The sequence below is a fragment of the Natator depressus genome, chromosome 3 (assembly GCF_965152275.1).
Source record: "Natator depressus isolate rNatDep1 chromosome 3, rNatDep2.hap1, whole genome shotgun sequence".
Lineage (NCBI taxonomy): Eukaryota > Metazoa > Chordata > Testudines > Cheloniidae > Natator > Natator depressus.
The window spans coordinates 63,537,648-63,564,554 of NC_134236.1; the positions used below are offsets into that span (position 1 = coordinate 63,537,648).

Consider the following 26,907-nt stretch of genomic DNA (forward strand, 5'->3'; position numbering starts at 1 on the left):
CTAAGTGAAGTATTGTGGGGCCAAATAGGGAAACTTGTAGTATTTCCTCTGTAAACTAAAATGAAATGTTGTTGTTTTCTTCCCCAAAAAATGCTGTTGGCCCATTTCTAGATGTGGTGATGGAACACACCACAAATTGAAGAAACATTAGGAATGCATAAAGAGGGCACTTCTGTTTCTCTGCTGTTTTGCAGGTGTTTCAGGTATTGAATGAAAAGAAGCAACTGTATGCTGTCAAATATGTGAATCTTGAAGAAGCAGATCAACTGACTGTTGAAAGTTATAAGAATGAAATTGCTCATTTGAATAAGCTACAGCAACATAGTGATAAGATCATCCGACTTTATGACTAGTGAGTAAACATTTTAAAATAAGTTAAAATAATTTTTCAAACTATTCCTCAAAGCAGTTACTCTCTAAAATTTAATTTCAGTATGATGATAACACTTATTATTTATTTTAGTGAAATCAGTGAACAGCATATCTACATGGTAATGGAATGTGGAAATATTGATCTCAATAGCTGGCTTAAAAAGAAAAAGACTGTTAATCCATGGGAACGGAAGAGCTACTGGAAAAATATGTTGGAAGCTGTTCACACAATCCATGAACATGGTATTGCTAAATATTTCTAGATATTAGTGTAGTACATGTGGTAGAGATCGAATGGATTTTACAGAGTTTGGAGGGGTAGTTGCTCTCTGTGCTGGTGGAAGCTGGGAGGCCTTTTTGGGATGCGTGGCTTTATGGCAGAGTCCTTGAGGTTTTGTTTATTTTGTGTATTTCAGAGCAACTCTGATATAGTCCAGAGGCCATACATCCCTCCGGAAATGAAGTACCACAGTAGTACTTTCCTCCACAATTTACCAAATTTGATCCATGTCTTCTTGACTAAGTTATTTGAATCTACCTCCATTAAATATCCTTCATTCCCATTTTCTCCCCCCACCCTACAGACTCCTAGAACATAAAACTAGTTGATGACCTATTCAACAAAGGTTTGGGGTTTTGGTTTGGTTTGGGTTTTGCTAGTTTGTCCAGGTGGCCTGTCTCTATGGGCCGTAGATGATGATGTCCAGGTGGCACACAGAAAATCTCTCTTTTCCCCCTCCCCCATGTGTACCCAGAAATGGGAGAGCTTGTCCCTAGCTTGTTTCTGGTACCCTGGACCTCTTCTGCTTTTCTATTTTTCAGGCAGCCTAGCTCATCAGACTACACTTAGGATTTCTAGATTTACCACTTTCTGGCTGTAAACTGGACTCTAGTTCTATCTCGATGTAACAGTTCAGGGTGTGTGCACCCCAGTTGTCTCAGATTCTCCTTATAAGTAAAATTAGAGTTAAAGGGGCAGCTGCAAGCAGGTCCCACCAAGGCAAAGAAATGCTAAACAAAATGTCAGTCACTTGGCTGCAGCAAAAGTACTGAATTCTGCAGCATTTTGAAAAATGCCCAATTCTGTCACCTTGAAATCATAGAGCCCATGGGGCCCTGATTGAGAGTAATGGTGCAAATCATACCTCTTGGAGATATTGTTTGACTATCTACAGACTCAGATAGTTCACATTTTCATGATTTTTACTGCAATTGTTAAGGACTGAAAACATCTAATTTTATTTTTTAAATGAAATCTAAGATTCTACAGCACAATTCACCAGCAAAGGGTGAATTTTGTATCCAAAGAATACATTGGTTCCTGCTCAAAAGTTTAATTGACACATTTGTGAGGAGAGCCACAAAATCATACATACTTGGTAGTTTAAAATTCATGTCTTAGTTGGATTAATCTTGGAGTTTTCTTACCTTGCAGGCATTGTGCATAGTGATCTGAAACCAGCAAACTTTCTGATAGTTGATGGAATGCTAAAACTAATTGATTTTGGCATTGCGAACCAAATGCAGCCAGATGTGACAAGCATTGTTAAAGATTCACAGGTGAAATATTTTTAGTAGATGGAGTACCATGTTTTATAAAATGTAATTTCTGTGTCTGCTACATTAAGTGGTCTACCAACCTAAAGAAAACAAACATACATCAGAATTTTGTGCTACACAGTACTTTTTATGTTTCTGTAGCTAATAAAACTAAAGCTACTGATAATTATTTAGAGCGAATTTCGGTGCATGCATATTGTTAACTTTGAAGTATTAGACCACTGAAAGCCAGAGCATGGCAGAAATACTCCCGCAGAGTCTCAGTCTGGAAGTTGCTTTTCAAGGCTTTTATTAGACCACAAACTGTCAAAATACAATTTTCAGGTTAATTAGATTCCATTAAACACTTGGTTAATTTAAATGTAAATATATGTTTTTTATTACTAGGTTGGCACAATTAATTACATGCCACCAGAGGCAATCAAAGATATGTCTTCCTATGGAGAAAATGGGAAATCAAGATCAAAGGTAACATATTTTCTCTGTGTGTGTGTGTATAAATTATAAAGAGGGAAATATTTCAGACATTTTGAGGAAACAAAAGCTTAGAATATAAAAACTTTCACTCTAACCAGAACATGGAGGAAAACTATCTCATCAAGGCAACTGGGTAGAGTCACTGGCCAGGTACATGCTTGCTTTTTCTTTGGAGGTGAAGGGGAGCAGGGCAGTCTCGAGTAGCAACAGATGGGAGGGTATGATTGAAGTGCTAAATAAAGAGAGAGATGGGGAATTGAGAAATTATGATCTCTGATCAAAAGGAAAGACAGGAAGAAGTAGATTGAAGCTAGAAGGAAAGGAAGATAGAACAGTGGGAGACTCTTGTAGAATAAGATACGTTAATCCTTTTTAAAAAGGAAGCTGGCTGTCCGTGTTCTAGTTAAATACTGTAGACGAGAAATTGTGCATTCCTTTAAAAAAGGAAATGGGGCTTTATGGGAGACAAGCCAGGTATAACTTTCAGTCTGACTAGTAATTTTATGCTCTGGCCAGTAAGAATTAAGTAAACTTCTTCAAGCCCAGACAATAAGAAAATCTTGTTGTGCAAACTTTTATCTTATGCCTTTATACTACTGCCCATCGCTGTAGTATCTGCTGTTGATATTACATGAAAGGGGCTCGAAGTCCCTTGTGGACTTCATGGAGTCTTTAGCACTTCTCACTTTTGGGAATCAAAACTCTGCTTGAGGTAGGCTTTTTTGTTTTCATACTGTGAGAGTCACTCATGGTGAAAGGCTTTCTCGGAGGGAGGTTTTGCAATGTTCCCTAAAGATGGTTCTCCAGCAATTTGTTCCCTAGCTGGATCCACTTGACCAACAATGGTTTGTCCCCAGCTCTCACATGCTTTGTGATCTCTGTTGTTTTAAAGGATCGTAGGTATTACAGAGGTTCATAAATCAAAATTTAGTCTTTCATGTAGCTGGGGCTTGATCCACTAATTACTTTGAAAATTAGGACCCAAGCCTCAAACCAGCATCTGGAGCTGACTGGGAGCCCTTGGAGGGACATTAGCGTAGGTCTGATGTGTTCAGTGTCCAGAGCCATGGAGAAAGTAGGCAACCTCATTTTGTGCCAGCTGGACCTGTGGGTCATCTTCAGATACAATGAGTTGCAGTAATCCATTTTGGAGGTGACAGATGCGTGTATTATCATGGCCATGTCTTCGTCTGCGAGGAAGGGGTGAAGTTTCCTAGCAAGCTGGAAGTGAAAGGTGTTTTGGGAAACTATTACTAGGTTATTGAAGTGTAGGTAGAAGTCAGGCAGAATACCAAGTCTTTGCACAGCTGTGATGAATGGGGGCTGTATGCCTCTGATGGAAGGTCTTACCTCAGTTCAGCTTGAGCCAGCTGCTCTTTATCCTAGAGCTAATTTCTTGTAGGCGTTCTGACATGTTAGTAGTGGTGGCATCAGCTGAGAATGAAATATATAGCTGAATGTCATCAGCATACTGCTGCTAGTGGAGTAAATGTTTTATACACACTTCCAAAAATTATAATTCTGGCAAAATTGCTAAATCTCAATCTTAACCAAATCAGATTTGCCCTATGTTTGATTTGAGGCCCCTCAATTATAGCTATAGTAATATTTAGTGCACAGATTTAAGTAACCCTTTCAAATAGTATTAAGTTAGGATGTTTCAGATCTACAGGAGGATTCACTGTCTCTCACTAACTACATAGGACATTTTGGTATGTTGATATTATAATATGGGTATACATTTGTGCTAAGGTTTCACCTCTGATCTTAACAATTTTGGCAGAATGGTGAAATGAAGTTGTGGGATTTTTTTCATCTACCGTCCTTATTATCATTTTAAAAATAGCTAATGTACCTTAACTCCATAATGGTCTGTAAAATCTTTGCACTAAGAGGTTACTGAAGTGAGCGTCTTGCATGACCATCTGAGCCATATACCAAAGTACATTGCACACCACATCTGGGTTAGCATTAAACTTACTGGGTGAGATTCTATGCTGCACTTCTGCGAGATTCAGCAAAGAACTCTCAGCCCAATGGGAAAAGCAGATAAAATGGTTTTAAGCCATCTTTGCACCTTCCCAGTCCTGGGCTGCTGCAGGCAATGGAGTAGTCCCCTACCACAAGTTAAACTGTCCGGGTGGCCTGTCTAAAGTATGGCAGCCTTCCAGGGCTGCCCTATAGGCCAGAGTGCTGCATGCTGTGGTCCCTGCCCTGTCATGTCCCTCTCTCCCATTTGCCTCTTATATCAGGGCTTGCGTGGGGTCCTCAAAGACAGGCTTACAGGCTGTGTTCTGCAGTGCCCGGGGCCAAGGAAATCCGCCCCTGACCAAATACTGTTCTTTAAAGATATTTTTGAGCTGCTCTGACCCTCTTACCTTATATAAAGGTGCTTGACAGAGGGTGAAGCTTTCACTCTATATATTCATCAAAAGCTTCATTCATAAGATCCTGCATGAAGGGTCCTGGCTTAGGAATCTAATATATCTAATTTTTGACCAAAGCCCAATGCATGTCAGGTAAGTAATATGGCATGGTGGTTGTGCCAGTGTCCTTCTATGACATCTGTAGACAAAAAGTAAGTTCTGTAGAAAACACAGATGCCTAGTGAAATGTCTTCATTTTAAAAATAAAGACAGCCCTACTCACTGGGGTGCAATTTTTATTAAACAGCCACTAACTCACCTTTCCTTCTAAGAGATCCATGTTGGTGGTTGTCAGATCCTCTGGCTTTGGAATCAGTAGTCTCTTCCCATTTATAATTTGATCATACACTGGTGATGGGGTTAGTGAGGAAAACTCTGAAGAAAAGAACTTCTGCATTGTTGTCAGGGTCATATATCTCAATTGAGGCTAAACTGTGTCTCCTCCTCCCACTCCTCAATGACTGATTGATATGGAGGAAGTTCTGGGATCATGTACCACCAAAAACAAAACCCCAAACCAACAAAACAAAACCCTACATCATCATATCCCAGATAATGCAGTTGGTGGTTGTGCAGGAGAGGGAGTTTACTTTGCTTTTTTTATTCACCATCGTTGTGAAGAGATGCCAAGAGGAAAGAACTGTTTTAAGAAACTGTCAAAAGCAATATCAAGTTCAACTTTAAAATCAAATATTTTGTTTTAATTTTATCACTAACTCTTTAGCTTTTTAAGTTGGGAAAGACAATCTAGTCCTCATAAAAATAATTCTTTAGAATATATTTATTTAGAAGTTAATATTGTAACAAGACACTCCAAGATTTGTGTTTATGGTCTAATAATGACATGTGTTGGCAGTTAATAGCACTCAGCCTTTGGCTTTTATTCATAATCATTAAGGCGGAACAACAGACTATGTAACACACCCCCTATTGTATCTTCTTGCTTAAGTGAAATTATATTACACAAAGTAAATGATGATTGGTAACTATGAGAAGAGATCATTCCCTTTTAAACTAAAGTAATTCATATTATTATTATTCAGATTATTACTGTGTTTGTTTTTAGATAAGTCCCAAAAGTGATGTTTGGTCATTGGGATGCATTTTATATTGTATGACTTATGGGAGGACTCCGTTTCAGCACATAACAAATCAGATCACTAAACTTCATGCTATAATTGATCCTAGTTATGAAATAGAGTTCCCTGATATTGCAGAAAAAGATCTCCAGGATGTTTTAAAGGTAACTTTCTTTAATATTTTTAGTTTTTTAAAAAAAGTTGAATTCAGATTCAAGCGATGGTTGTTCCTTTACTAGACTGTTGTAATCTGAGTAGATGTGACTTGACTTCTTCAGAAACATTTTCTAATTTGGTTTCCAGATGGGCATAATTCTGATTGTGCATGTAATGATGGATATGACCACCAAAATGAAGATTAGTTAATGCTCAGGCTAACTATATGGCTTCCTCTAGCTTGAACATGGTTTTTCAGCTCAATTTGCAAATGTGATAAATAATTGTATAGATTAGGCAGTATGACCTGGTTGATTTGGCTGAGTCACAATACAAGTGCAACATATGCTCTTCCCAGAAAAAATGCTTTTTCCCCTACTCCCCACAAATTGGAACCTAGCCAAATTTTTCCTGTCTCTAAAAAACCAAAACTGAGTCCAGTTGAGTTTCTGACAGTGCTACCTAGCAGGGAATATAGATTCAGAATCCAGACACTGCTCTTGACCTGGCAAAGGCAGTTAACCCTTTGATGGGTTGTTAGGGCATGTTTGTGGAGCATAAACTGAGAAACTTAATAGAAATACTAATGATTTTTTGTTGCGTAATGTAAAACTGGATCACAACCAGTTGTATTACATGATCCCTTTTTAATAATAGGTATGTTGTATTTGATCTTCAAAATGTATATTGTAGCATAACATCAGTTCTCCAAAAGTTAGGGTTGGCAGCACTTTCTGTTTAATGGTCAACTTTTCTAAGGGCTCTAAAATCCACATGCTTACTTGGATTGTCTTGAACCTTGTTGTGTTTCATGAGGGTACAGGGTAGTAGTGTTAGTGGGGATGTGGGTGAGAATACTTACAGAGAAGAAAGGAGCAGTCATCACATCTCAGAGCTATTGTTTCACACTGTATTCATCTCCATGGAGTGTTTTCATTCAGGTGAGAACATCCCATTGAAATAAATGAGCTACTTCACCCCTCTGTTTCTGATGTTGTAAATGGATGTGGGAAGTAGTTGAAAGAGTGGGGAGGAAAGGAAGGGATCAGTGGGGGGAATGTCACATGGGATTTCAGTTATGCCCATCCAAAACTCCCACATCTATCAATCAATGGTAGGTACTTATTTGGCCCATGTCACTGTAGTATCTGAGCACCTCACAATCTTTAATTTATTTATCCTTACGATGCCCCTGTGAGGTAGGGAAGTACTTTTTTTCCCCACACAATGCACAGTTCTTCTTCAAGTGCTTGCTCATGTCGATTTCAAGTAGTTGTGCGCGCGCTGCGTGCACAGTCATCAGTAGGTTTTTCCCCAGCGGTACCCGTTAGGTCGGCTGAGGAGTCCCCTGAAGTCACGCCTTCATGGTGGTGCATATAAGTCCCTGCCAACCCGCCACCTCTTCAGTTCCTTCTTACCACTAGTGACGGTCATTGGAGCTGTGTGTCTCACTTGCCTCGGCAAGCATTTCCCCTAGTGACTGAACTTTGAGTACACTGTAAATAGTTAATCAGTTAGTGTTAGTCTTCATAGTTAGAAGTAGGGGGCTTCCTCCCCCGACCCCAGTTTTCTCCCCTCTTGGAGTTCGGGGCATGCCTCGGTCCCAAGGATTTAAGCCATGCAGGACTTGCCCCAAGCCCAAGCCCACGCCAACGGATGACCTCCATGACTCCTGCCTGAAGTGTCTGAGGGAGGCACATCAAACAGATCGCTGCAAGATATGTAAAGGGTTCCGCCCGAGAACGAAGCTAAGCGGGTGGAGAGGAAGTATTTTGTTCCCTCTAAGGGATATGAATATTTATTTACTCATCTGCAGCCAGGTTCGCTAGTGGTGGTGGCGAATGAGAGAGACGGGCAGCAGGGCCCAACCCCAAAATCCAAGGATTCAAAGAAGCTGTACCTCTTTGGCTGGAAGGTGTACTCCACCGGGGGGGCTCCAGCTTCGGATTGCTAACCAGCAAGCAATCCTTAGTAGATATCATTTCAATTCATTGGACTCCATGATGAAATTTAAGGAATTGGTGTTGTCAGAGGATTGCAAGGCAGTGCAAGGACCTCTTTACAGGCCTTACTGGACGCGACAGATGCAGCCACACGAACCATGTCCTATGCCATAGCCATGAAGAGGAATTCGTGACTCCAGATGTCAGGCCTTCCACCAGAGGTCCAGCAAATAATTCAGGATTTGCCCTTTGACAGCATGGGGCTGTTTTTGGAGCAGACAGACTCCAAGTCCCACAGGCTGAAGGATTCGCGGGCAACATTAAAATAATTGGGTCTGCAAACCCCCACCACCCAGCAAAAGCATTTTAAGTCCCAGCCCCCTCTGCACTTCTACCCTCCCCAGCCTAGGCAAGACTTCCCCAGGAAGTGGGGCAAGAATGGCAAGCATAAGCATCCACAGCCCAGTCAAGGCCAGGGCTTGGCGAGGAAGTGATCAGGTTCTAACCAAGCCTTTTTGAAGGGGCACCTGGAGGCAACACATCTGACCACACACTGGATCCTTCTCCCTGTTTTCTGAATCATCCCCCATTTCTACCATGTACAGTCCCAGATAACCTCAGATCGCTGGGTCCTTCACACTGTAGAAGTGAGATATTCTCTCCAATTCTGCTCCTCCCCTCTCTCCCAGCACCTCTTCTCCGTCCCTCTTCAGGGACCCTTCTCACGAGCAATTCCTCTTGCAGGAGGTTCAGATGCTCCTTGCTGCAGGAGCAGTAGAGGAGATTCCTCAGGAGCTAAGGGGCAAGGGATTCTACTCCCGATATTTCCTAATCCCCAAAGCCAAAGGATCTCAGACCCATCCTTGACCTGCGAGGCCTCAATAGATTTATGAAGAAGTTGAGGTTCATGGTCTCTCTGACTGCCATCATCCCATCTCTGGATCCAGTACACTGGTACGTCAAGGACGTGTACTTCCACATATCGATAATTCCAGCCCACAGACATTTTCTCAGGTTTGTAGTGAACCACAACTATTACCAGTTTATGGTCCTCCCCTTCCATCTGTTAGCAGGCCCTTGAGTTTTTACCAAGTGCATGGCAGTCATAGCCACCTTCCTGAGAAGAAGGCAGGTGCAGGTCTTCCATTACCTCAACGACTGGTTGGTCAGGGGCCACTCCAGGGCGCAAGTGGAGCAACACATCAACCTGATGAGATCCACCTTCGACAGGCTGGGTCTCCTTCTGAAATGTACACAAATCAACTCTTTCCACACTCAGAGAATACCGTTTATTGGTCTTTGGTCAGGCCAGAGCCTTCCTGCCAGAGTCTCGTTTTCAGACAATGCAAGACATCATACAAGGCTTCAAGCAATACCCCACCACCACAGCAAGGAATTGTTTGAAGCTCCTTGCACATATGGCAACTCGTACATATGTGGTACAGCACGTGAGACTGAGACTCAGACCTCTCCAGGCCTGGGCACGACAGTCTGGACAAGGTGGTTACACTCCCACTGCCAGTTCTCGGGTCTCTCCAGTGGTGGCTCGACCCACAGGCGGTATGCACAGGGGTCCCCTTCTCCAAAACACAGCCCTTGCTGTCCCTGGTTACAGATGCGACAGCTTTGGGGTGGGGAGCTCATCTGGGAGAATTCAGGACCCAAGGTTTTTGGTCATAAGATGAGCGCCCACTTCACATCAACATCAAGGAGCTGAGACCAGTCCACTTGGCATGCCAAATCTTCCAGGCCCACTTGCAAGGGAAATGCGCGGTGCTGATGATGGACAACACGACCACAATGTTTTATATAAAACAAGCAGGGAAGAGCTTGTTCCTCTCCCTATGTCAGGAAGCCCTCAAGCTGTGGGACTTCTGCATAGCCCACTCAATTCACCCTAACCCTAACCCACAGGGAGCGGGCCGCAGTCATACTGATAGCGGCAACCTGGCCTCGCCAGCACTGGTATACGATGCTCCTGGTGCTATCAGTGCACAACCCAATCACATTGCCTTTCCTTCTGGACCTGAGCACTCAAGACCATGGCTGTCTCCAGCATCCCAGCCTAGAGTCTCTCCACCTTACAGCTGGGAAACTTCCTGGCTAAACCCAGTAGAACTAATGTGCTCTGAGCCTGTTAGGTAGCTTTTCCATGGCCAAGTGGAAGAGATTCTCAATCTGGTGCTCGCAAGGTCACGGTCCTCCGACACAGGCACTGATAGTAAAAATGAGAGGTATCTGCTGCACTTAAAGAAGCAGGACCTGTCGGTCTCATCGATAACGGTTCACCTAGTCACCATTTCAGCATCCCACCTGGGTGTAGTTAGCTGTTCAGTCTTCTCCAACCCGATGGTCAGCCGGTTTCTTAAAGGTCTTCACAGAATATACCCGCAGGTTAGGCCAGCCAATCCTGACTTGAGGCCTTAATATAGTTCTTTCAAGACTAAGGGGGCCCCCCTTGAGCCCTTAGTGACTTGCTCTCTACTCTACCTGTCATGGAAAGTGGCATTCCTGGTCACAATAACATCAGCAGGAAGCGTCCGAACTTAAGGTGTTAACCTCTGATCCTCCTTACACCATTTTTTATAAGGACAAGGTGCAGCTTAGGCCTCACCCAGCCTTTCCCCCAAAGGTCATCTCTCAATTTCATGCCAATCAGGACGTTTTTCTCCCAGTCTTTTACCCTAAGCCACACGCTAACAGTCGGGAGCAAAGACTCCACTCCTTGGACGTTCAGCGAGCATTGGCCTTTTATATCGAGTGCACGTTTCGTAAGTCGAATCGGTTGTTCAAAGTAGCAGACAGGATGAAGGGCCTCCTAGTGTCTTCTCAAAGAATTTAATTGTGGATCACGTCCTGTATTCGGGCATGTTACGATTTGGCAAAGATACCTGCCCCTGCACTAACGGCACGTTCTACAAGAGCGTAGGCCTCCTTGGCGACATTCCTGGCCCAGGTTCCAATCCAGGAGATCTGCAGGGTGGCAGTGTGGTCGTCTGTCTACACGTTCACCTCTCATTATGCCATTACCCAGCATGCCAGGGACAATGCAGCTTTTGGCAGAGCAGTGCTTCAGCCAGCAATTCCATGAACTCCGACCCCACCTCTTAGCAAGGCTTGGGAGTCATCTATTTGGAATCGATATGAGCAAGCACGTGAAGAAAAGTTACCTACGTTTCGTAACTGTTCTTTGAGATGTGTTGCTCAGTCCATTCTAAGACTCACCTGCCTTCCCCTCTGTCAGAGTTTCCCAGCAAAAAGGAACTGAAGAGGTGGCGGGTCAGCAGGGACCTATATGCACCACCATGAAGGCGCAACTCCAGGGGGCTCCACAGCCGACCCAATGAGTACTGCTAGGAAAAAACCTTGCGACGACTGTGCACATGGCACGTGCACACCTACTTGGAATGGACATAAGCAACACATCTCTAAGAACAACAGTTATGAAAGGTGGGTAACTGTTCTTTTTCCCCACAAAACGCACAGTCAACCTGTGGAACTCCTTGCCAGAGGATGTTGTCAAGGCCAAGACTATAACAGGGTTAAAAAGCACTAGATAAATTCATGGAGGATAGGTCCATCAATGGCTATTAGCCAGGATGGGCAGGGATGGTATCCTTAGCCTCTGTTTTCCAGAAGCTGGGAATGGGCTAAGGGATGGATCACTTGATGATTACCTGTTCTGTTCATTCCGTCTGGGGCACTTGGCATTGGCCACTGTCGGAAGACAGGATACCGGGCTAGATGGACTTTTGGTCTGACCAAGTATGGCCATTCTTATGTTCTCACGTACCATTATCCCCATTTCCACAGAAGGGAAATTAAAGTATACAGACTTTGACTTGCTTATGGTCACATAGGAAGTCTATTGTAGAGTAGGGAATGGAACCCAGGAGTCCCAGGTCCTATGCACTGGACCATGCTTCTTCTCATGCCCCTCCCCCCGTGTCTGCCCCACTGATCTCATGCTTGTTCCTGCAGCCTCTCTCCAGCTCCTCATCTTGTGTGTCCCATGCTGACTCCTGCCTCTCTGTGGGGAAGATGGTTGGAGAGAGAGAGCCAGGCTGTGTTGCACAGGCAGAGAGAACAGAGAGGAGATGATACAGAAGCAGTGAAGGGACTGACATGCGGTCATTCTTTGGCTGGGATAATCATTGCCTACGAGCCAAAGGCAGTGAAAGGGGAGAGCTGGGCTGTGGTAAATCGGGGAGCTGAGAATTTATTTATTTATTTATTTTCAATGAAGGAAACTAAATGCCCTGAAATTTCATTAACATAAAGTTAAGGATGTCCAGTGGTGCCTAGTGCCTTCCAGAATATGTAGAGTGTCTGTCTAAATTTAAACTTCTGAAAACCAGGAAATATAAGTAAAGTACACACTAGCCACCCAACCCAACGTTAACTTTATCCTCTGAATGATGCCCCATTATGCCAATACCACATACTATCATTCAACCCTTACAGATGTTACAGAACACTTTGGGAACAAAGCACCTGAGCACTGTAGGACAAAAATCTAACTCTTTCTCCTTGGAAAAGCAATGCTCAAGGTTAGGTCAGGCATCGCAAACAGGAGCTATACTTGGCCTACACCCAAACCGTCCCAGGTTTGCTAAATGTTACCATGTCTCCACACTTGTCCTGAGAATTCCTTCTGAGACCTTGTTTTCACTTTTATCCCTCACTCCTTGGAGGCTACTGTCATATATGCCACCTGAGTGCTGGGATTCCCCATGGCAAGAAGACACCATTGTGCTCCTCTGTGGACAGTCTACAAAACTCGGCATTAAAATGAGGCACACTTGAACCTTTAAAAACACACAGGTGCCTCTTACCACATTGCACATTGTGTTGTTCCTTGACTTTAGCAAAGCTTTTGACACGGTCTCCCACAGTATTCTTGCCAGCAAGTTAAAGTAGTATGGGCTGGATGAATGGACTATAAGGTGGATAGAAAGCTGGCTAGATTGTCGGGCTCAACGGGTAGTGATCAATGGCTCCATGTCTAGTTGGCAGCCGGTATCAAGTGGAGTGCCCCAGGGGTTGGTCCTGGGGCCGGTTTTGTTCAATATCTTCATTAATGATCTGGAGGATGGTGTGGATTGCACCCTCAGCAAGTTTGCAGATGACACTAAACTGGGAGGAGTGGTAGACACATTGGAGAGAAGGGATAGGATACAGAGGGACCTAGACAAATTGGAGCATGGGGCCAAAAGAAATCTGATGAGGTTCAATAAGGACAAGTGCAGAGTCCTGCACTTAGGACGGAAGAATCCAATGCACCACTACAGACTAGGGACTGAATGGCTCTGCAGCAGTTCTGCAGAAAAGGACCTAGGGGTTACAGTGAACGAGAAGTTGGATATAAGTCAACAGTATGTCCTTGTAGCCAAGCAGGCCAGTGGCATTTTGGGCTGTATAAGTAGGGGCATTGCCAGCAGATCGAGGGAAGTGATCGTTCCCCTCTATTCGACATTGGTGAGGCCTCTTCTGGAGTACTGTGTCCAGTTTTGGGCCCCACACTACAAGAAGGATGTGGAAAAATTGGAAAACGTCCAGCGGAGGGCAACAAAAATGATTAGGGGACTGGAACACATGACTTAGGAGGAGAGGCTGAGGGAACTGGGGAGGTTTAGTCTTCAGAAGAGAAGAGTGAGGGGAGATTTGATAGCTGCTTTCAACTACCTGAAAGGGGGTTCCAAAGAGGATGGCTTTAGACTGTTCTCAGTGGTAGCGGATGACAGAACAAGGAGTAATGGTCTCAAGTTGCAGTGGGGGAGGTTTAGGTTGGATATTAGGAAAAACTTTTTCACTAGGAGGGTGGTGAAACACTGGAATGCGTTACCTAGGGAGGTGGTGGAATCTCCTTCCCTAGAAGTTTTTAAGGTCAGGCTTGACAAAGCCCTGTTTGGGATGATTTAATTGGGGATCGGTCCTGCTTTGAGCAGGGGGTTGGACTAGATGACCTCCTGAGGTCCCTTCCAACCCTGATATTCTATGATTCTATGAATAACAGCTCTGCCAAGCAGCTCTAACTAATTTCTCCACCATTCAATATAGCTACACCTAACACAGTGAAGGTAGTTGGAGCACATCCAGATAAATGCTGGAATTCAAGGCTGTGGAGCACAACACACGGTGGTGTGTTAGAACTTTCTCATGTCTGTCTATTATGGTACACCGCTTTATTGAACCATTCTCTGCGACTTTTGTGAATTCCAGGGGACAGAATTTAGGTTGCGTTGCGGGGGTAGTGTATACAGTATTTTCCGGTTTTCAGAGATTTAAATTTAGTCACTCTCCATGTTTTGGGAGCCTACTGGGCAATCTTAACTCTGTTAATGAAATTTCTTGGCATCTAATTTCTGCACAAATGTGACTAAATCTGCAGCTATTACATTCATGTTAATAAAAATTAATGTAACTGCATAATTAGAATTCCTATTCATGATAGGTTTTTAAAAAACCTCCAGTTCTGAATTTAAAAGTAAAAAAGGTGTATTCCAAAGTGATCTGTCCAAACAGAACCAAGTCAAAGGCTCCATTGTTACTGTATCTCTTCTGTAAGTTGTAACCTCTCAGGTAAGTTGTGTCTTCATTTAAAACACAACTAGAGGATAGCTGTATCCTGGTTTACTAGTGCCAAGGTAATTGCCACCCATGAAAGTCTATTATGATTATTAGCTGATGTAGTTTAGGATTAAACATTGATAATATGGGGGGTGGAGGTATATGTTTGTTAACCCCATGACATGAAAAGTTACGACTCCGATCTAGATATTGAATTGATTTTTTTGTGTAGCTGGGATTTCTGACAGTTAGGAAAAATATTTCTGGTTGAACTAAATGTTTTGTTTTGACTTTGTTATTTTTTAATAAAATTGAAGGAAATTTTGAAACCGTCATTTCAAGTAGAATTTTTTTCTACACAAATTTGTGAAATGTTTAGTTGGTCAGAATCTGCTTCCTTCTCTCCCCCCCCCCCCCCCAAAATTTGCTCAAAATATTTTTCCCAGTTCTATTCCTAACTAAACTATGTCAGACTACTTTGGCATTTACAACAAGAGGTCCTCTTACTCCTCATGCCTACAAAGGAGTGATATTACAGGAGTATTTCAGTTTCTCTTCTGTGAAGAGGGGATTTCTAGGCATCTTGGTTTTAAGAGATGGGGATCCATACATGTGTTACAGCTTCTTTCCAGTTCAACAGATACAGCTAATTTGATATTATCCTACCAAAACAAGTTTTATAAGTTACAGATTTGTACATGGATACCAGCATAACTGTAATGATTCAGGAAATTGAGCATATGTATTTAACTTCAGGAAACAAAGCTTCAACTATTCACCCCCTCAACCCACTTTTTCAATCTTTTTGTTTTTGTAGCACTGTTTAATAAGGAACCCTAAACAAAGAATATCAATTTCTGAATTGTTGACTCATCCATATGTGCACATTCAAACCTATCCACAGACAGGTAATTTTTACATTTTATAATAGTTATATCACAATAAATTAGTGAACATTTTCTAGATTTCTCTACATTTATTTTGATTTTAAAGAAGAATGCCTTTTTTGTGTGCATTCTCCAGTTATTGGAGTTATGCATAAGTGTTTCTGGTACACTTGTGTATGTGTTGGCAAGGGCTCCAGTATCTTAATTCTGAAATTCTTATATATTCAAAATAAAAGACTGATTGTATACATTTTGTAAATTACACTTAGAATGCGGGTTTCAACATAACTATATTTGAATAGCCGTAGGTGGCCAGAATACAAAAGGAACAACAGAAGAAATGAAGCGCATCCTTGGTCAACTTATTGGTCTGAACTCTCCTAACTCTATTTCTAGAGCTGCTAGAGTGAGTACAGTTTTTATACCAATATAATGTTCACATTTCATTAAAATATAATCGGTTTAGTTAAAATAAGTGTGTGCATCACAAAGCTAATAGAAGTAAGTATTTCAAAACTTTATCCCCCGATATAGAGGAGACGTTCAATACTGTCATGAAACTTGCAGGTTAGTAAATTACCATTTCTAATGATCCTCGAGTGGAGTGGGAGTTAGACTGGTGGTGGTAACAGGATCTTTTTTCGTCTCCTTGCCTTGCGCAATAAACGTTTCTCCCTAGTTTTCCTGTGCTGACTACATTTTTGGTTTTTTCTCTCTCTCACTCAGAGCCTATGTCTTGTTGTTCTGCCCTGACCCTAACACTGCAGCACTTTCCTGCAATCAATGTGGATGAATGAACAAATCTTCATGTGTCCATCAGGCAGCCAGTCCAGATGCAGGGTTTTATTTCTGCTGTTTTTGGTATTGAGGCATGCTTCCCCAGTTAGTCCTCTCTATCTCTGGAAGCAGCTAGTATCCCTCTGCCAAGGTGTCACCTTTCTTCCAGGCCTCAGAAGAGCCCCAGATGACATTCTACAAAAAGATAGGGAAGAGCAGCTTAAAATGTACCTCCTTTGCCTCTCCCTGCAGTCTTAGACAGTGGGTCCATTCTGACAATCTGCCCCACTCCATGGCCAGTCTTCAACGGGGTTGGGAGTGCCTTTTAACTGGGCAACTGTTCTATGCTTTATTAGCACTCCACCCCAGTGAGATGGCTGACTGCTCCCAACTCCCCACAGATATCTGAGAGGGTCTCCAGGAGGGCTTTGATCCAGTCTGGGGCTTACAAGAAAACAGTAGAGGTAGGGAATACAGTCTGTCTCTGGGAGGTTGGCCGGAGGAACCTCCTTCCCTCCCAATAGGGAATCACTTCAATCAGGAGCCCTGGCCTTCCCACTCTTCTGTTTTTCCACAAAGAATCTTCTCATCTTCCCACCAAAAAAATAAAATCTACCCAAGAAATCTTCTGTTTCCCAGCAGGCCATCTCCCTCTTCCCTTGTCTTGAGGGACTTTTTCCAGTGCCCTATGGGCCAGGGGGAGCCTAATCCTTCTCTCAACCCCACCCCATTTCAGTTAGAGTCAGCCTGAGAAGGTGGGCTGGAAGTGGATCCAAACTAGCCAGCTGTACTGCAACTCCCCATTCCGCAAAAGCCCTGTAAAAGGTGGGTGAGGGTTACTTGTCTCTCACATATGGCAAACCTTTAAAATATCCACTGAACAGAAATGTTCATGAGATCGAGCTCCCCATTGTCCACCAAGGCAGCCCCAGAGAGCTGATATAGCCTATCCATCCTCCTACTGGGAAGATGGTAGAAAAGTGGTGTGCTTCTCACAAATTTTCATTCACCCTGTCCAAAAGCCACCTTAGGCTCTATAAACTGAATGTCTGATTTCCAGGATCCACCAGAAGACAGATTTGGCAATGGCTTTCAATTCTACAATTTCAGTTCTCTAGAGGCCAGCCCTTTGTGACACCATCTTTCTATTCCCCCCGCCCCGGTTGGACAGGAAGGTATAAGAAGCTGTTCAGAATAGTTCAAACTGAGCAGCACTGTGGTCACTATCACTTCTTCGTGTAATTGTCTCTGTAAAGACCACTGCTGGGGCACTCAGGCTGGAGTCTTTTGATCAGCAATACGTTTTGGAGCAGCACATGCGCTCTGAATGTCCTCATGTCTCTAGAAGAGGGATGCCCCAACCACCCCATAGTTCCTTCTCACAACCCATAGCTTCTAGTCAGAGGTTTCACACAAAGCTTCTTTGTACATCATGTAGTCTCTTTTTATGTGTAAATTCTTGTAAATAATTAGTTGATTAGTACTTAGATTGGGTTTAGTGATAGAAATGTTTTATAGCGTTTCCATTTCTTGGTTTGGAAACTTTCCTTTTCTTTCTTGTAAGGTTCTTTATACTGCTGCAGTCTCATCATGACTGAGCACAAGTCCCCATGATTTAAGAATTGTACATCGTGTGGGGCAGTAATGCTATTAAATCGCCATACAAGATGCCTAACTTTTCTGGGTGAAGGGCACATTACTGACGTGCTGTTTGTAAATCTGTTTCTAAGAAGATATATTGAGCAAGATAATCTCATCTTAAGATGTTTCTCTTCAGCAGTTTATGCACTGAACTCGCTGGTACCAATAACATCAGTGCAGATTACAACTATGCCTATGGCCCCGCTACAGTCTTCGGCGATATCCTATCATACGTTACAGATCCCTTCGTTGCCATCAACCTCGACTCATTCAGTGCCAAGGGTGTAACTTGCTACAAGAAGATGTTTCTTCTCCCAGTAGTGTCCCTGTGGGTGCTCCACTTTAGGTGTCAGTGCGTCCCTGCACCAGAGATTGGAGATTTTAGGAAGCAGTGCTCATTTGGGGTGCGTCTGCACAGTAGCTGGCCTTTGGCACCTTGTGTAGCGCGCGCACGACACAACCTATTCAGTTCCTTCTCAACGTCCTCGGCTGCAGACAGAGCCCAGTGGCAGTGCTGCCTCTTCAAGAATCTTTAGAAAATAAAATCGTTTACATCCTGGTTTTAGTGTTGTAGCTCTTAGATTTAATTAGATTTTACTTAGCCATTTTTTTGTTTTTTTTTTTATTTTAATTTCCTTTTGGTTTTGGTTCCTTAACTTAGTGGTAGAAATAAAGTTTCCTTTAACTAATTTCTATATATATCTTTTTTCATTTTCCTTCCCAACTGGGAAAAATTAACGGATGTAATGCCAGGCTCACCCGGTTTTAAGAGATGCGACTCTTCCCACAAGGCGATACCGGTCTCTGACAGCTGCGCATCTCGTGTCCGTTGCCTGGGGGAAATTCATATCCCCCAGAAATGTGCTCACTGTAGCAATTTAAAGGCGAGGGATCTCTGCCTTAAAATGATTTTGATGGAAAAGTCTCACTAGCCTCCTCAGGAGAAAACATCAGAATCACAGAGCAGTAAAAGTTCTAACAATGTCGATGCTCAACCTTCCAAAGCTTCAAGGAAGTGAGCCACGACCTCCGCAAAATGGGACACTCAGAGAAAGAGGAGTTCCCCAGCGAAGTCTTTGCCCTCGGTGCCGAGCTCATCCAGAGAGAGCACCTGTGAGGCCCCGGGCACCTCCAGCATCTCAACAGCTATTGGGCTCACTTCTGGTTTACCTCTTATGTTCCCTAAAAGCCTATGCTTCAGGGTTTCAGCTGGCCACCTGCAAGTGTGTCAGAGGGATTTCCCCCCTCCCCCATGTATTCAGGAGTGTGTTTTTCATTTCCTTTTCCTGAAGCATCAGGGATGACCACAGGTGGACATGGGACATTGGATGTGGAAGACCAGAGCTCTGAGGTGGCACTGAGTTCTTTCTGTCTTGTGTTTTAGCTGACTTGGTCTTGCTTACATGATCAGGGTCTAACTGATCTCCATACATGGGGTTTAGAAGGAATCTTCCACCAGGTCAGATTGGCAGTGAACTTGGGGAGTTTTCACTTTCCTTTGCAGTGTGTGGGTGCAGTTAACTTGCCAGGAATTTTGGGGGCATGTTCCACTGATAGTTTTACTATCTCTGAAATAGTAGATAGATCCACAGAGAGCCTGCAAAGGAGGCCCTTTCCCTCTAAGATCCGTGTGATGCGTGCATCTTCCCTAGAATGAGTAGACCATATAGACAATGTGCGAACTCAGGGCATTTGGTCACCTCAAGAAACATCACTTCACATAAACATACTGGAGTGGAGAGCTATCCATCAAATTTGTGAAGTCTTTCTGGCAAAGATCAAAGGCCTCTCTGTTCAAGTAACGACCAACACAACTGTTCTATTTTACCTAAATAAACAGGGATGAGCCAGATCCTCCCTACTGTGTTGGGAAGCAGTATAACATTGGAATTTCTGCATTCCTCATGATGTTACCTTAACAGCCATTCTGTTTCCAGGGATTCACAATTTACTAGTGGAGAACCTCAGCAGGGAATTCAGATAAAAGGTGATTCACTCCATTTTCTCAAGATGGAGTTTTCCCTCTACAGATCTGTTCCACTAGGGAAAACACGAGATGTCATTGATTCTGCTCCGGGGGAATGGCCCAAGATCCAATTCTAATCCCATGGCCCTTGGATACTATTATATGTATCTCCCAATTGCCATGATACCAAGAATTCGAAGGAAAATCAAGTAGAATGCAGCCACATTTAATTGTGATATTCCCCCACTTGGTCAAGGCAGTTTAGTATGCAAATCTCCAAAGGTATAGTTCAGCCACCAAATAACCTTACCTCTGTTCTTGGATGTAATATCTGAGTTAAAGACAGATCCTGTATCCAGATCCAATGAGACTCCATCTGACAGTAAGGATGCTGAATGGCTGATTTTATCAGAGAGACTACTCAGGATCCACTTACCTCTCCAAATGGAAGAGGTTCTTAATATAGGTGTGTCAAGGTTCCTTCCCCACTCTGAACTCTAGGGTACAGATGTGGGGACCTGCATGAAAACTTCCTAAGCTTACTTTTACCAGCTTAGGTTAAAACTTCCCCAAGGTACAAACTATTTTACCTTTTGCCCTTGGACTTTATCGCTGCCACCACCAAACGTCTAACAGATATATAACTGGGAAAGAGCCCGTTTGGAAACGTCTTTCCCCCCCAAAATCCTCCCAAAATCCACACCCCCTTTCCTGGGGAAGGTTTGATAAAAATCCTCACCGATTTGCATAGGTGAATACAGACCCAAACCCTTTGGCTCTTAAGAACAGTGAAAAAAAAAAATCAGATTCTTAAAAGAAGAATTTTAATAGAAGAAAACATAAAAAGAATCACCTCTGTAAAATCAGAATGGTAAATACCTTACAGGGTAATCAGATTCCAAACATAGAGAATCCCCCTAGGCAAAACTTTAAGTTACAAAAAGACACAAAAAACGGAATCTACATTCCATTCAGCACAGCTATTTTCTAAGCCATTTAAAGAAAACAGAATCTAACACATATCTAGCTAGATTACTTACTAAGTTCTCAGACTCCATTCCCGTGCTGTCCCCAGCAAAAGCATCACACAGACAGACACAGAGCCTTTGTTTCTCCTCCCCTCCAGCTTTGAAAGTATCTTATCTCCTCATTGGTCATTTTGGTCAGGTGCCAGCGAGGTTATCTTAGCTTCTTAACCCTTTACAGATGAAAGGGCTTTTCCTCTGGCCAGGAGGGATTTTAAAGGTGTTTACCCTTCCCTTTATATTTATGACAAGGTGCCATTAACATTATTTGTCTCCATCAGTCTAACATCTCAGTCCTAGATTGTCTTCTACATCTCAAGAACTCACACCTGTCTCTGAGCTCTTTGAGACAGCTTTTTGCCCACCATACAGGGATTTTCTACTTTTTCTCACCCAAAGGTAGCAAGGTTTCTAAAATGCCTGGTAAGTCTTCACTTTAGCAAAGGAATACGTGCCTTCTGAGAACTTTAGATTTTGATTCTACTATATCCTCTGGTTTTACCCTTTCAGCCCCTTGCTCCATACTTCACCTCTCTATCAAAACATCCTTCTTTGGTGGTAGTAACATCGACCAGAAGAATGAGAGAATTACAGGCTCTAATGGCAGACCCACCATACATGATTTTCCCTAACGACTAGATATCCTGAAACCAAACCTCAAGTTCTTACCTAAAGCAGTTTTGAATTTCATCTGAACCAAATAATACACCTTAAAGGTGAATAAAAATTGCATTTCTTAGATGTATATGGAGCAATTTGTTTTTATTGAGAAAGGACTGAGCATATTAGGAAGTCTCAGACTTTTCGTGACATAAGCAGAGGGAGTTAAAGATGAGGCTGTTTCATCACAAAGAATTGCTAATAGAGTCCAGTGCAAGAGGAGATCCAATCAGCCAACTCCTAACAAAAACCCACCTTCAAGACTAACTGGACATTCCACAAGGACTCAGTCTATTTCTGTAGCCTCTCTCAGAAATCTACCAATTATGGACCTGTGTAACACGACACTTTTCCAGCTACATGTTGACACAACATTAGGCCATAGTAAGGGCATCCAGAGATGACACAAACTTGGCAGGACAGTTCTATGTTCACTAGATTCCTGGTACATGCCTTCAGCAAGGGCTACTGCTTGGGAGTCACCAGAAGTGGAATATATAGATGGATAATCACTCAGTTACTTATCTATATTATAATTGTGGTTAAGATGTGGTGTTTGTATGAATGTTCCATGACGTGCTTTCTATCCTCATTACTTGGAGTCTATTAACATCAGGATTCCATATGGCAAAGGAAATAAAAGGTAATTAGGGCAGTGCTGCCCTTAACGCCATCGGTTAGAGGTTTGTGAGGATGTGTTGCCTTAACGGGTACAGCCCACCAGGTAAAAGCCTTCAGCTTGAGTATACTGGGCGCACATGCACCACCGGTGTGGGTGGAAAGTATAAAAATAAAATATGGACAACATATCTCAAAGAACCAGAGTTACTGTGTAAGTAACAGTTTCATTCTATCCCGCATGCACTTCTGTGGCAGTTGTGTAATAACTCTGTTAGGTCCGACTACTAGAGATCATATCCAGGCGAGGAAGACCTATTTGTCCATATGGATGGCAGCCATTTGACAAAAACAAATTTCTCTTACTGCCCTAATTTTGCCCTGTAATGTGGTGATGTCAATATGGACACCTACCCAAGATGTCACAACCAAATAATTTTTCTCCAGTTCCTCTATGGAACTCTACCTACTCGCATAGAAGAGGGGGAGAACTGGGTGCAAATACCTTCATCCTTCCATACTGGTATTGGTGTAATTTAGATCTGGGTGATTTTCAGTCCCTCCTCTGGCTGCATTGCTCAAAATGTTCATATTTATTTTCTTAGTGGTCTTGCTTTGTATGTTTTTCACCATCTGGACACTAAACTGCATTTAATGCTAGTACTGCTTTATCCTGTCTTCCTATTAATTTCCTCATATTTACATATATCTGAAATTTTAGTGCTTGGTTTAGGTGGTACTCATTACTGTCTATTGAAACAATTTTGTACACTATAGCATCATTTGTTACAAACAGACATTTGAATAAGTAATTCTTGGAATGACTATTTCTACCCCTTTATCTTTTTAAATTTCAGACTTTATACGAACAGTGCAACAGTGGTGAAAGTCTTGATGTATCTGCATTTACAAAACCTGGCAATCAAACACGGACAAAGAAATGATGTGCAGTAATTCATGATTTATTAGAAATGTGTAAAATTTTTATAAAAATATATATTGATCTGCTCTTTTACAAAAAGGACGCTGACAGCATAAAGATCCTATATTTAAAGTAAATGTCATGATCTCTGTTGCAAATAATGCCATAGATAATTAATACAGAATTTAAAAAATCTAATATACTCTTTACCCTCTGCTGTCTGTTTACCATTTGAATGTCACTCTGGTTAAATAGTGAATGAGCTAGACAGTCACGTTTTATGGTCCAGGTACTGGCACAAGGCTATAGAATTTGGATTGCAAATACCTGTGTGTGTATGTCTAAATAAAAAACAACTTTTTGAGGAAACTTTTTAAAAAAAAGATGGGGGGGGGATTTTTAGATTTCTATAAAACCCAAACTGTGGATCTAAAGTCCCTGACAGAGTCCTTGCAAGTACCACTTGGAAAGTATATTCTACAGTTTCGTTTTTTACCGTCAAACATAGTCAATATCGTTGACTTTCATTATGTCCAGTGGATTGTCTTAGACTTTTGGAAAACAAACACTTCTGTAATATTGTTAATGTTAAAGTGCTAAAACACAGCATTGTTTGTTGATAAATGTAAATCTAACATCCTGGCTTTGAGATTTTCAGTTGTCATTGATTGATAAATGACACACTGGAAGTATTAATAAAACTCTGAAGAACAATGTAAATAAAGTGGCTTACACTGTATAAAAATTGTTCCTTGTAAATTCAGTTTTCTACTTTTTCTTTTTTTTCAAGGCGCAAAATATTCTTAGAAAAATACTTAACTAGTTTTTGTGGTGTTCAGAAAATAGCTAAAATTTAATACTAGTTTTAAAAACCTCTTCAGTTAAAGTACTGTTCTGAACTTCACAGAAGATGCTTTAAAGATGGTAGACCTATTACAAGAAGCTGAAATATGGTGTACAAAGAGGATGCTTATGCCAAGATTTTTTTATACTTTTTAAATGTTTCAATTTTAAATGCTTATTGAATTTTAGGTATGCTTAAATAAATTAGCAAGAGAAATCAGATTAGAAAGTGGTCATTTACCTTTTGCTTTAAAGGTAAATATTTTGAAGGTTGTTTTGCCATCCTTAAAATTGTGCCCTTAAAAGCTAGTTGGCAAACTAGAAGTTTAACTTCTTGCACAAGCGTTTTTGTTAATACAATGTACATGATTCATCATGACCTCTTTTAGTGTCCTTTTCTCCAAAGGTACCACTCCCACTCTTGAGTCAGGTTTCCCAGTGTATAAATAGCTGGAAGTCCTACAGTGATTACCTCCCCTACTGAGGGCTGTACCATCCCCTAGTCAATGAATGAGAATGTTTGGAGGCACTTCCCCTGACTGCTTCTGCATCAGTAGCTAAAATTAGTTACATTTCTGAGAGAAGTCGCAGGAAAACAAGAAGTATCATTCATGTCATTACGTTTGTCAGCTTTAATTTAATTTTTAATTACAGACTGGGTAACTGTGCTGTGGGAACCAGATGAGATGCCTCACAAAGCCCAATGTTGTTCCTCCTTTTCATTTATATCTCATTTTAGTATAGGCACAGATTTGAATTTTCACGGTAGCATTTAATCACCACGGTAGCATTTAATTTCAGAAAGGGGAACGATAAAAATGAGAAAATTATTTAACCAGAAATTAAAAGGTGCAGTACCAAAAGTGAAATTCCTGTGAGCTGCATGGAAACTTTTTAAAGACATCGTAATAGAGGCTTAAATTAAATGTATACCCCAAATTAAAAAACACATAGTAAGAGGACCAAAAAAATGCCACCATGGCTAAACAACAAAGTAAAAGAAGCAGTAAGAGGCAAAAAGGCATCCTTTAAAAAGTGGAAGTTAAATCCTATTGAGAAAAATAGAAAGGAGCATAAGATCTGGCAAATGAAGTGTAAAAATATAATTAGGAAGGCCAAAAAGAATTTGAAGAACAGCTAGACAAAGACAAAAAGTAACATCAAAAAATTTACATCAGAAGCAGGAAGCCTACTAAACAGCCAGTGGGCCACGGGACAATCAGGATGCTAAAGGAGCACTCAAGGAGGATAAGACCATTGTGGGGAAACAATGAATTCTTTGCATCGGTCTTCATGGTTGAGGATGTGAGGGAGATTCTCCAACCTGAGCCTTTCTATTTAGTTGACAAATCTGAGGAACTGTCCCAGATTGAGGTGTCATTAGAGGTGGTTTGGGAACAAATTGATAAATGACTACGAACACACACTTGTATAACTCAACCTATGTGAGCTGTCCCATTAAACTCAATGTGTATGATTCACATATGTGCCTAGGTGTCTGCAAAATTGGGGCCATGTGAAGTAATCGAAAAATAAGGATAAAACACGCACTTCCTTTTTACTAATACTTGCAGTTTAGACCTCTTTCACGGCTGATAAATAGCTTCTCTTGTTTTGCTTGAATGCAAGTGACTAATAATGAGGAAATTCATTCCAAATGAATACTTGCAACCCTTCCAATCCACTCTCAATGAAATAATCATGAGGTCCTGCCGAGAGTGCATCTTGTTCTGCACAAAACCTGGCTATTTTTAGGCATATTTTCAAAATATCTATGCACATCTCACTTAGTTGATAATTCCAGATTGCATATACTTCTTATGTTACTCCATCTGAATTGAATAAAGTTGGAAGCTTGGCATTAGATAAATGTTGGAAAGGATGCAATAGGGCCGCAAGCAGCTCTTCTCACATGTAGTGAAAATGTACCAAGAATACAGAACCGTAACACGAATATAAGCAATGAAGCAGGAGACACTTGGTCCTATTTCCCCTATATTCTTGCCTGAGAATTTTTCAAATAAGAACTAAGATAAAATCTGACATGTCACTTCAATTCCTCACTCCACAGTCCTAGCCACAGAATGGGGCAATCAGTACGTGCCAGCTTGAATCAGATGGATTGCTAAAATCTGGGCGGCTCTTGCAATTGAAGAGATGATTAATTGAAGGAGGGATTGCTATGCCAAAAGTTTAAACAGTTGATAAATATATTGAAAAAGTCAGTGTCTTAAATATTAATCAGCTCACTTGGCTTGCCTCTCACATTAACAAAAAGAGCTCAAGTGCCTTTCTGTGCTTGTTTTGAGATGTGTGCATGAGGTGGCTGAGTAAAAGCAAAAAGACTTTTCATGGTTGCTTGTTACTTACTTAAACTTAAGCCCCTTAATTTTCAGTTTAAACCCATTTTACCGAAAAATTCCCAGGTTTTACAAAAAGTATTATTCACTATTTTCCGACTTTTCACCCTACTTTTGTGTCATTCAAATATATAAAAAATAACTTGTTTTATTGGGAAAATACAATACATTGCATGAGATATATGTATTATGATAATATATTAGTCTGTGTGTGTATATGCAAAGCTGCCTGTTGAGGTAAGGAGATATATTAGTCTAGAAAATATAATAAACAGGCATGCATGCAAGTTCTGAAGTATGTGCGCATCTGAATGTACTGATGAATCTCACGCCCACCACATGCACATTTCAAGCTCTTAGCAGATAACAGTTTAAAGATCTGACCCACTAAAATGGGAAGAAAATGAAAATCTGTATCGGAATATGTTTCAGAACACAAGGAAGTAATTGAAAGTTTAAAAAACCCCCAAAACAGGAGAAAAGGATGAAGTTGAATGTATGGGTTACAAATGGTATGGCCCAATTATTAAATGTAAATATTTATAGGCTAATAGTTCTAAGTCTACAGCCGTAAACTGTTTATTCAAATGAAAAGTTTTATTTGGGGATTAGAGATGTATTGTTT

At 41.6% G+C, this 26,907-nt stretch overlaps 1 protein-coding gene across 2 annotated transcripts in view; it reads left to right on the forward strand.

The window, feature by feature from the left end:
* The window catches only part of TTK (TTK protein kinase), a 103,301-nt gene extending 79,499 nt beyond the window's left edge, over nt 1-23,802 (forward strand). For both annotated transcript variants that reach the window (XM_074948026.1, XM_074948027.1), the window contains 8 exons: nt 195-352; nt 464-615; nt 1,808-1,932; nt 2,320-2,400; nt 5,902-6,078; nt 15,401-15,491; nt 15,773-15,876; nt 23,015-23,802. In XM_074948026.1, the coding sequence (XP_074804127.1) occupies nt 195-352; nt 464-615; nt 1,808-1,932; nt 2,320-2,400; nt 5,902-6,078; nt 15,401-15,491; nt 15,773-15,876; nt 23,015-23,101 (975 nt within the window). In that variant the 3' untranslated portion in view covers nt 23,102-23,802. The remainder of the gene's footprint in view (nt 1-194; nt 353-463; nt 616-1,807; nt 1,933-2,319; nt 2,401-5,901; nt 6,079-15,400; nt 15,492-15,772; nt 15,877-23,014) is intronic.
* Nucleotides 23,803-26,907: the final 3,105 nt, after the last annotated feature.